The following is a 12,038-nucleotide window of genomic DNA, read 5'->3' on the forward strand; positions in this document are numbered from 1 at the left end:
GAACTTCTTTCCTGTGAGGGTGGCAGAGCCCTGGAACAGGCTGTCCAGAGAGGTGGTGGAGACTCCTTCTCTGGAGACATTCAAACCTTGCCTGGACATGTTCCTGTGGGACCTGCTCTAGGTGGACCTGCTTTGGCAGGGGGTTGGAGGAGATGATCTCCAGAGGTCCCTTCCAACCCCATATAATTCTATAATTCTGTGATTGTTAGAATAGGATGGTGTCTATAAAGGGCATCTACCAAGTTGTATTTCCCCAACTGCCCATTCTCAGATGTTTATGTCACCACAGCATCAAAGAGCAGCGAGGCTAACGAGGGGTATGGTTTTATTTTAGGTAATATATAAATTCTTTCAATAAGATCTGATGGTGTTGGGAGGGAGCGTCGGTATTATACAAATGATCTTAGGTTGAACAAAATCCACTTTACTTACCGTACTGTGTCACAAAAGCTATACAGCTGTTCACTATAATGGGAACATCATTTTTGCTGAGCTGCTGATCTTGTAGAGCGTTACCATCTGTACCTGCTGCTTTTTCAATTGCCGAATACCAGACCATGAAATCCAGTTTTGTGTGGCCATGGATGTAGAGCGTCCTGAAAAAAAAGGTATAAAAATATTTGGAATGCGGGAAAGAAAAGGAAAATTGATGTTATTGTACCAGAGCAACACACCAGATGTTCAGAAAAAAATAAGAATTACTTCGAATAAGACGTCAAGGCACTTTCCACCACATAAAGCTGTGGTGGTGGCCTATTGTTATAGCATCTTTTTTTCTTCCCAGCTGCATTTGTACCAGCAGTGTCACAATAAATGGAAGAAGATCCACAAACACCGACACAGGCCTTTGAAAGGACCTGACCATCATTTTAATTACTCTTCTTCAGCCTTGCTCTGACACTGTGCATTCCCAAGTCCAAGTCAGAGTTAAGCAGGAAACAGAGATTTAAGAAACAACTTTCAATACTGAAAAAGGCTTTTCCTTCTTTTCTATCCTCCTCTCACTTCTGGAGTGGAGTTGAGACATTAAAATTCCCTCCTTCACACACGTGTATCAAAATCACAGAGCCAAGAAACACGGATGAAAAAACTAAGAGTTGAGGCAGAATAAGTTAAACAGGCAATTAAAGCGTTGCATTATCTCAAATCATGGCCCTGTTCTGATTTTATTACTTAAAGCTCACTACAATAACATCTTATTTTTACCCCTGTTAAAGTAAAACTTGGTTTGATTTTGTTACCATCTTGTAAAATAAATCCTGTGTTCAGTTTGTTAGTCTGGCTTGGTTTTGTGAGGTTCTGCAGCATATGTCCACCCATATGCATGTATGGTATGCAATAAAAAACTGGTTTAAGTGTTAAAATAGCAAGCAAACTCTTCTACATACGTACTCTTTGTCTCCCATTAAAGAAATGTAAGGGATTCATTTTCTTTAATGAAAATTAATTTGCTACTTAGGAAAAGTTAAACCGTTCGACTAAACTTTTGTGAGAATACTTTTATCAAAATATAACGAAATACTCATTTTTACTATTTTAATTAGGAAAAAAACCAAAGCATTTTATATAATGACGGAATATTTCATTTCAGGGTTTTTTTTATTAGCATCTTTCAATTTTTATAAACGTTTCCATTGTAGCATTCCTATCTTGATAGGAAGAGAGGACGCAGTCCATGTACACGCACAGACCCAGGATCTGAAGGATTCTCAGAATCCACCATAGACACTTAACCATTCAGCAGCAGAGCAGGAGACACAAAAATATTCCATCTGACCAAAGCCCCTTTTTAAAAACTCTCTATTTCATGACTTTGAGTGTCACATTAACCACCAGACATGCCTGGCTAGTAGAAACACTCAGCCTCTCTCTTCCATTAAGGAAAAACAATAAGGAAAAACAATAACTTGCATATAGCTCTCAAATTTTTACAGCAAAATGTTCAATAATTCAATACTTTCAAATATTTTCTGAAGACCTTCCAGAATGGATATCCAACATGGGTGGTTCCCAGCCAATGTTTTCCAAAGAACACTTTACCCTGACACCCTCTGATATTGCTGGAGCCATATATGAGAGGAAATGAGTGGAAAAGGGTCTGAGAGTGCACGTTACACTATTCCTTTAGCACTATTATTCACAGAGCAGCAGAGGTTAGGGCTATGATTTATAAAAGATTTATGGTCCTTCCCAACGCAAGAGATGCATGCATATATATGCATATTACTGTCTTTTTATTTTCCCTGCAGAAGAGCAGGATTTGCATTGTGGTATTACGCAAAAGGATAAATAGAAGTCTCAACAGATTATTTTTTTGTTATCGAAAGAATTACGATATGTACAGGAAGCAGCACACTGTAAAGTGAAAATATTATTGCTTTTAAATAAGAAAAGGGCAACTCTGCTGTATATCAATGAATCGGTACCAGTGGAGGAGAGAGGAAATATAGTAGTGTATTGAACTTCAAAGGTAATTTAAACTTATCTGTATTTTCTCACAGAGATATGAAAGTCTAAATCATGTGCCTGTCAATCAACTGTCGTGATATATGAATTGCCTGAACTATGGGAAAAAGGACCATCTTGTATTCTACGAATCTTCCCCTCAATGCAGCACATTAGAAATAAGTGTATCAGAACTACCAAGAGATGACGCTCTCATTGCTTTCCAAAATTTGAATTCAACTTACAGAGGAAGAGGTTACTTAATTGACAAGGAAAATGGGGTTTGTGTTTAAGTAGCAGTTCCATAGCACCACAGTCATGAAAGAGAAATTGACAGTTCTAAATACAAATGTGAAAAACTCGCTGCTATTGTGGAGCTGGGATTGTTCATGGAACGCAACTAATCGTCTTCCAAAAAACTATTAACATTGCCCAGTCAAAAATCTCACCTAAAAAAGTCAGAGAAACAATTTCAGCATTTACTACAAAAGCAGAAAAGAGAAGAAGGAAGAAAAGGAAACCAAACCGGTACCAGACACACTTCAGAATTCAATTTACTGTGGAAGTGGCTTAGAAAGCTCATCTCAAACCACAGCATTTTTGGCAGAGAGAACATGCCTAGGATAGATTTAAATCATAAAAACATACAGCAACATTCTAATATGAAGTTTAAGCATTCTTTCTGATTTTAACGCTTTCAGCCAAACTTAAGAACAGTTTTTCCTACTTGGAAACCATTTCTTTATCTCCATGAATGTGGGAGGTGGTATGAAAATGAAAGGGGAAATGGTTACCAGCAGAAAAGCAGAACTTTGCTCAAAGCATGGTAGAAGGTCTTCTACAGAACTTCATGAAGTAATAGAGAGCTTTGCAGATGGAGCTTCTGCTTTTCATATCTGTGTCATTGTCTCTTCCACACAGTTTTCAGAGAGTAGTAATAAAAAATACATATATTTCTCACTGCACTAATTGCCATCATCAAAATATAAAGTTATATTAAATGTAAAGCTTAAGACCAAGCATATAAACACAAGCTGAAGTTTACTAATGTTCCATGTACCACAAAACTGTCAAAGATACTTTTAAGCTTATAGAAGTAAACATGTTTGAAAGAATTTTTACTGCCATACTTACAAAGATGTACCTAAGGGCAGAGTAACAACTACCTTGCACAGACTTGGAACCAAAATGCATTCCTACAATATAAACTCAGTGCCTTCTCCAGATGTTTATATACCTGCTACTTCTTCCAGTTCAAAAAAAATTGATAAAAAGTTCACACTTCAGAACAAATAGTCAACGATAGTGACTCCATGGTGAATAATGGCAGGGTTTTTGCTCTGTTAAGGGTGAAGCACATCCAGTCCATACCCAAGAAATTATAATTTAAGTACTCAAACACTCATCTGAGTCTTGTGTTTAGATTATTTATGGATTATAGAATTTAATCCTCATAACTGTATTTTACAAGAAATCTTATGGCTGTCATCAAAGGATTAAGAAGAAAGTATTGCAAGAAGAAACTGTGCCAGTATGTAGTGAAGGTTTATTATTTGGACTAGATGATCCCTAGAGGTCCCTTCTGACTGACAATTCTGTGATTTATAATAAGAAAGAGGTAACTATAAGAGAAGTATAACAGGAAGGAGAAAAAAGGCACAATCTGGATTACATTATGGTCTGAAAACATTCAATGTCACCTACAAGAACTTAAATGATTACAGGAAAATCATCAAAGGGTTAAGAAGAAAGTATTGTAAGAAGAAATTGTGCCAGTATGTAGTAAAGGTTTATTATTTGGACTAGATGATCCCTAGAGGTCCCTTCCGACTCTGACAATTCTGTGATTTATATTTTTGCTCTGTTAAGGGTGAAGCACATCCAGTCCATACCCAAGAAATTATAATTTAAGTACTCAAACACTCATCTGAGTCTTGTGTTTAGATTATTTATGGATTATAGAATTTAATCCTCATAACTGTATTTTACAAGAAATCTTATGGCTGTCATCAAAGGATTAAGAAGAAAGTATTGCAAGAAGAAACTGTGCCAGTATGTAGTGAAGGTTTATTATTTGGACTAGATGATCCCTAGAGGTCCCTTCTGACTGACAATTCTGTGATTTATAATAAGAAAGAGGTAACTATAAGAGAAGTATAACAGGAAGGAGAAAAAAGGCACAATCTGGATTACATTATGGTCTGAAAACATTCAATGTCACCTACAAGAACTTAAATGATTACAGGAAAAAAAAGAAACATTTGATCTGAATTGTCCGCACAAATCTTTTTCCTTGAAGTACAGCATTAGAGATGTTGCTTTAAGTTTTATATACAGAAGAGATATTTTAAAACTACTGTATACAGTTGTTTTCAGACACCTTTCCTCTCTCCAGTGTGCAGACCCCTCTTGTGACCTCTGTTAAACCATACAGGAGTAGCTTCTTCACCTCTCTACTACACAACTTCTGTTTGGACAGCAACAAGAGACTGAGTTAACTATGAAAGCAGAACATCAGAGGAGGGAAATGACCATCTGATGATGGCACAGGAAAACAGCATTGTGAGAAGAAACATTTGATCTGAATTGTCCGCACAAATCTTTTTCCTTGAAGTACAGCATTAGAGATGTTGCTTTAAGTTTTATATACAGAAGAGATATTTTAAAACTACTGTATACAGTTGTTTTCAGACACCTTTCCTCTCTCCAGTGTGCAGACCCCTCTTGTGACCTCTGTTAAACCATACAGGAGTAGCTTCTTCACCTCTCTACTACACAACTTCTGTTTGGACAGCAACAAGAGACTGAGTTAACTATGAAAGCAGAACATCAGAGGAGGGAAATGACCATCTGATGATGGCACAGGAAAACAGCATTGTGAGAAGACAGGATTTCCAGCTGGGCTGGAGAAAGTTCTAACAGTTTGGACAAAGTGTTCCAACAGGGACCAGAGTGCAACAAAATTTCAACAGGTGCTACAAAGGGAAGAGTGTTCCTCTCTAAGTTACTTTGGCAAAGATCATAGAATGGTTTATGTTGGAAGATACCTTAAAGACCATTTAGTTCCAAGCCTCAAGATAGTCAAAGACAAACATGAAACATTTTTTAGATCTGAAAAAAACTATATATCTAGAATTATATATATAAATATATATTAAAAATATTAATATATCTATTGGGGGATTGGACTAGGTGATCTCCAGAGGCCCCCTCCAACCCCATATCGTTCTGTGATTCTGTGGTTTTGTAATTAGAGAAAAACTAGGCTTATTGTGAAAATTTAGGAAGTACACTAAGCTTTCAAACCCAACAACCTTCAAAAGAGAAACAGTCTTCTTGCTTTGATAATGTTTTAGCCTGCTTGAGTCTGTCATAATGTGCTATTACTTTGCAATGTATAGTGCAACTGAAACATTTTATTTCTGAGCTGGTAGTCTTCTGACAGAGAGAGAATAAAACAGGGTAGAGAAAGGGGGAAAGTGGAAAAAAGGAGGGGGCGGGGGGAGGCAGGAGTGGATTGTTTTCATACCTAAGACACTTGAGAAAAACCTCATGTTCCTTTTGGTAATATTCTCTCTGAATTTTTGTATTTTGTACAAGCGTAAAGCATTATGCACCTTCCAGCCCAAAATCAATTGTAAACTCTTCTCTGAGTAGTTTCGGGTCAGATGAATGTTAAATTTATGTACTCCGTGAATTTAACATACACATAAATTCACTAAGTATTTTTTAAAGGTCCAGAAATCACAGATTTATTACATTATAATTATTTCAGCAGTAGGAATGGAAGTTTTTATAGTTCTGGAACTGTTTACTTCTGTATGACATCACTCTTGTGAGAAGTGCCTTTGCAACAACTTAAGTCATTGTTTTTCCTACAGTAGCCAATGGAAAAAGTCTCAAAGAAAAAGGTATATGATACATGTAAACGTATGATTTTCCCTAATTTATCAACCCAATGCCTGAGATGTGAAAAAAGGTCTATGTATTTGCAGATAATGGGAAGTTAGTTTGAAGCCAGTAACAAAAACAACAGAATAGTATGAGCTTCAGTAGGAAAATATTCAAGGTATTTTAATTGCTTTTTCTAAGAAAATTAAGCAGCATGTTGTAAGACATCAGCCCTTTTTATTTCTTTATGCAAAAAAGGGTAGGGTTACTTTTGCTTAGGTGTGGGGTTTGGTTTTGGTTTTTTTCAAGCTTTTTAAAATTCACAAAAAAAAAATCTTACTTGTTTTGTTTCATTCTTGCAATACTGTTTTTGGGGATTTTATCATTAATCCTATGTTTAAATTACTAACAAATTAGTGTGAAAGTTATCAATAGATCAGTATTTAGGGTCTCTTCCAAGTGATCAATCGATGCCAAAGTTGGTACTAGACAAACACTATTGTGAAATAACAGACAAAACAGGAAAGCCTAGAAACTGTGATATATCATTTAGTAGACACTGACGACGTCCCAAACGCATTAATTAATTTCTCTAGGGTTTGGAGGGGCAGGAGGAGAATTGCTGGGTTTGTTAACATTTATAACTGAGTCTAAAGATAAAGGTGATTTCATACTTAACCATTTTACACACACACACATATCACATTTCTTATCACTGCAAGATGTAATACCACACAACTGCACTGGACAACTGCATACTTTGGGAGTAATACCCTAAGCAAGAATCACTAGGCAAAGCTTATACACCCATATGGCTTCTAATGGTTAAGATAATGGAAACACTACTCATGTAAATTCTTTATGGCAGACTCCAGTGGAGAAAAATTAAACATATTCACGGCCACCATAAACCAGCCACTACCCCCGTTGAAATTATTTTCAAATACTTCAGAATTCCCATTAAACTATTAAAGCAGTTCAGGGAAAACCTACCCTCACTTGACAGAAATATTATAATGAAAGAAATAATAAAAGCTGACTTGGAGGTAGAAGTTCTGCTCGGCACCGGTATCTATGAAATTAGATGCACAGTTTGTATTCATCTGTTGGAACTGCACTTTGAATAAGACACCTCTGGTTCCCCAGTTGGTCTAAGTAGCTTACTTAATGCTGAATCCTTCAATGTGCTTCTTCAAAATAAAAAAAGCAACAAAAAAAAGTGTTTTTTTTCCTGATGTGCATCACCTTTTTGAATTCTGGAACTTAAAAGATATCTTAGGAAGAGTTAAAATTCAGAACACACAAGTTATAAAGAGTTTCTCCATCAAACTTCTCCAACTCTGAATAGACATCTAAAGTATCTGCAGGTTGGTTTTTTTGGTCTATTTACCCAACAAAGAGAAAAACAATCTTCTTTTATTACCTTATTATTGCCTGTTCAGAGCACTGTGTAAACACGGCGCCACTTCTCACACAGACATTTGTCCAACAATCTATCACTGAAAAGGTATCACCCCAAACCACATCTATTACAAAATAAGAATTATTTTCAATAATTTTACTTTCGTCTTTCAATTTTTCCCAATAGATGAGACAGGAATACCCCAGCTCACTTCAAGTTTCAACCTCCCTTATCATGAGTCATCTCAGCAGAATATTACCTTCTTGGAGGCAGATACAGAACATGTGTGCTCCACAGGTTGGTTTTTTTTTTTTCGTTGTTAATTGAGATGAGACAGTAGAGTAAGACTAATGAGGGGACTCATACATAACATCGAAATCCTGACCCCCACAAACTGAGACACAGAATTCTGGGATATAAGAGTGATAACAAAAATTGAGAAGTTAAGTGGCAGACAGTAGAGTAAGACTAATGAGGGGACTCATACATAACATCGAAATCCTGACCCCCACAAACTGAGACACAGAATTCTGGGATATAAGAGTGATAACAAAAATTGAGAAGTTAAGTGGCAAATGCTCTAAAGAGGTGTTTTTTCTGTACAGGGTAAAAGAAGTCAGGTCCTTTCGAAGAAACCGTTATTGGCAGATTAATCTGAGTGGGAATAATTTTCTCAATGGGAAAACTGCTTTTCATTAAGCAGGATTCGTTAGCATTTCCTGACACAGACATAAAACGTAATTAACACACAAAGACTTTCCGTTCCTTTAAAAAGTCTGCAAATTTTATCTCTGGAGCAACCACTAAATGACAAAAGCTCCGTGACTGATGAGCAAGAACTCTCAGACATCAATATCAAAGCAGATCAAAGCTTTATTCAGGTGGGAGCCTCACCTTCCTTTTTCGACGAGCAGCAGGACGTCTATTTTCTCTCCGTTTTGCATCACGGTGCTGATGGCTGAAAAGAAAACACACACATATGATCTCTACAGACACAGATACATAGATACAGACATGCAGGCACATCTAAATCATTTGTGTTTTCAAAATGATCTTCAGTGACAAAAGGAGCACGCGATTCTTAAACGTTTTGAATAAAGAATGCTTCTTGTAATAGATAACTCCACAGAATACCACAATATGCTCACATTCGAGAGAAAAAAAACCCAGAAAATTATAAAGAAAGGTTAAACAGGTACTTTTTAATGTGAAAACACGCTACAGTGTTTCATTATTTTAAAATTAAACTTGTAAACACAAGTTTTAGAATACATAACGATGAGAAGTTGGGTTTTTGAATCCATTGATTTACTTGCACCCTAATGGCTGCAGGTATCTACAGCAACATAACGTGAGTGGAATGTTATGCTGTAAAGCCCAATGCCACCCTTCGTAACGTTGCCTTGAGCTATTCCTGCTAAAAAAAGGGCTCTGCAAAACACCCACATTATACATAATACAGAAAATACATCTGGAGAGTTTCCAGTAAGACTTACAAACCTATGCTGTGCGCTGTACCAAAAATGGGAAGTTAAATGTAACCTGTTTACTATTTCTAAATTCTGAAAAGTCAATTCTTACAAAGTTTAGGTCTTAGATATAACCCATATCTTATCTCAACTCATTCCCAGCAACAGAAACGTCCTGGATATCTGTGAAGCTCAATAAACCTATTCTGATGTATGTTATATGATGGTTTTGTGTCACACACGCTCCTGGCCTCATCTACTGTGTCAAATATCAAGCAAGTAAGTGACTATTTCCACTGATAGCTCATTATTTGGCATGTTTGTTATACAATTCTGTCTTAACAGTGGAGCAGATTTATTTTGGGGGAAACCAGAAATCAAAGGAAAAAAAAAAAAAGGGACTATGGGTATATATTATTCCCAAAAACCACTGTTATACAACTAATATTTAAAAATCAAAACCCAGGCTAAAATGATTCTCAACCAAAAGCTAAATGTGTGTTTCCTTTCTATACTTGAGATATACACATATTTTGGATGCTCAGATGATTGGGGCAGGAGCAATTACAGTTGCACTATCAAAAGTAATATCAGAAGCAGCTCTCCCACTGCCTAACCTTTTAATTCTGAATCAAGATCAAAAAACGTATTCACCAGTTAAAAGATAGCTGGAGGCATAAAAATATTCCTGATTAAAAACCACCTTCACGGTGTTATTCACAGCAAATATAAGGTGGCAGTAAATAAACAGCAGAAAGCCTCGTGGCATTTCTGCAAGTTCCTGCAAAACAGACCAGAATCTGACAGCATTTATAAAGAGGATCATCAATAAAGAGCTAAATTATCTCTCTGTGTTACTTTAATATGAAACCTCAACTGATTTTTGCTTTCCTACATAACATAGTGCCTCGTTCAATGTAAAAACAAATAGGGCAGATATGCTTAAAGAGGATTCGGAGCAGAATTACAGACAATGACATAAACTTGATCATAGAAAACCATTTGTATAAATATTATTATCTTTCCACGTCATGATATTGAGCAAAGAATATTTTTAGTGCCAGAAAAAAAGAAAAGTCTATTAGTCTGTGAAATAGTTTTCCAAGAGAGTTATAATTTTTCCAGTACATTTGAGCATTTTGAAACTAGGCCTGTCAATCACCTCCAGAATACACTCTGCAGAGAGGCTTTCTGCCCTGTCAAAAATATGAGACAATAATCCCAAAAGGTCATATATTATTATTCAATTCCGTACTCTTGTAAGAGAGATACTGCTGCAACTGGAACAAAAATTGTCTTCATTCATTATGAAGCTGTGAAAAATCTCTCTAGCGTGTGCCACTAAGCAGGGGGAAAAAATTCCAAGACAGAACTTTACCAACACCATAGTTAGAGGAGAGTTGGAAGAGCATCTGCCTCATGCCAAGGAATAGTTATGGAGTTCCTGAATGTTTATAACTTGAGAAAGTACTAGAAATGTCCTTAAGGGTGAATTAATTCCGTAGAGCGTTTCCTGAATTCTAGATGTTAAGCAAAATTCTTACTTAGCTCTTGCAACCTCCTCAGATATATGGAATCTTCTTCAGCGTTCTCCATCTCAAGACAAAAATAAAGGCTCGACTTCTCTATAGCAAACCAGCCTTTCCTCCACTGGTCCAGGCTATGGCAATCTTTGTAGTAGAGTTGGCCAATCAGGTCACAGTCTCTCTCTAATAAGCATTCAGCCACAGGGGGAACAAAATGCTACCAAAGAAAATGGGGTGAGTCAGATGAAGAAAAAAAACCCTCTTCCCCTAAAAAAAAAACAAATCAAGATATTGCACATCTATAAGATTCAAGGATGAAATCCACAGTAAAAAAAAAGACTTTCAGATTTATCATTCATAAACCCATATATACACTAAGTTTAAATTATAAAATGAAGTACAACACTTTTCCCATTCGTACTCTACAATTCAAACGTTTTTGCTTTTTTAAACCACAGTTGATTTAATTAGTGATGTGACTATTAGGATTTGGTTCTCTATAAAATAGGGTACTGCTTTATGAATTCTCTTTCAACAAATAAAAGAACAGAATTGCAACCATAAACAACTTAGCTGAAATAAATTCATGTAGGGTGTATGTATATATATATCTATCTTTATACCAGAGCACCTTTAATATTGAAATGTTCCTTCAATTCCTTTTCCATTTTATTTTCTTATCTTGTTTCAAATATTAAATCACAGAAGTGATTTCTTCTTGCTGCACGAGAAACCTTTACACCCGAGACAGATCAGTATTCATCAAGAACAGCTTCTCGGAGGATTTGAAGCTAACAATGACACTTTATTCTTCGCACAAAGGTTCTGGCCTAACCGGAAAAGATAATTATCAGTATTACCTTCGCTATTGCCCAAGTCCATTTTCTTTGTGAATATGCAGTTTCGGCTCCAAATAGAAAAACACGTTCTGACATTAAGTAGATTTCAAAGGTAAAGATGTCCCTAAAGCAAGCAAAAGGCAACAGGTAGCTGTATGGAGTCTTCATAACACACAACAGTCCCATTTTTCTATTTTTTTCATTATTTCATACCTATGGAATGGAAACCATCTGCATTTCTCCTCCAATCTCACAAGTACAGCCCAGCTAATAAGCCAGGATTTTATAACACAGCATGATCAAAGTGCTTTTCAGGTCAATAATACACATTTAGAGGTCACAGCATAATGATTCTGTCAGTAATTCTGAAATTAATAAAAATGTCTATGTATAGTTACTAAAATTCACTGGGATTTTTTTGCTTTTGCAAGTTCGTGTGATTGCAGCAAGGATATTTTTTGTGATA

The 12,038-nt window shown here is 36.1% G+C and overlaps 1 protein-coding gene across 1 annotated transcript in view; it reads right to left on the reverse strand.

Moving 5' to 3' along the window:
- The window catches only part of ARAP2 (ArfGAP with RhoGAP domain, ankyrin repeat and PH domain 2), a 186,929-nt gene that overhangs the window by 64,662 nt on the left and 110,229 nt on the right, over nt 1-12,038 (reverse strand). Inside the window, exons 18-21 of the mRNA XM_014959527.1 lie at nt 11,594-11,696; nt 10,752-10,950; nt 8,633-8,696; nt 433-596 (exon numbers count right to left, since the gene is read on the reverse strand). Of these exons, the coding sequence (XP_014815013.1) occupies nt 433-596; nt 8,633-8,696; nt 10,752-10,950; nt 11,594-11,696 (530 nt within the window). The remainder of the gene's footprint in view (nt 1-432; nt 597-8,632; nt 8,697-10,751; nt 10,951-11,593; nt 11,697-12,038) is intronic.

The sequence above is a fragment of the Calidris pugnax genome, unplaced genomic scaffold (assembly GCF_001431845.1).
Source record: "Calidris pugnax isolate Ruff unplaced genomic scaffold, ASM143184v1 scaffold288, whole genome shotgun sequence".
Classification (NCBI taxonomy): domain Eukaryota; kingdom Metazoa; phylum Chordata; class Aves; order Charadriiformes; family Scolopacidae; genus Calidris; species Calidris pugnax.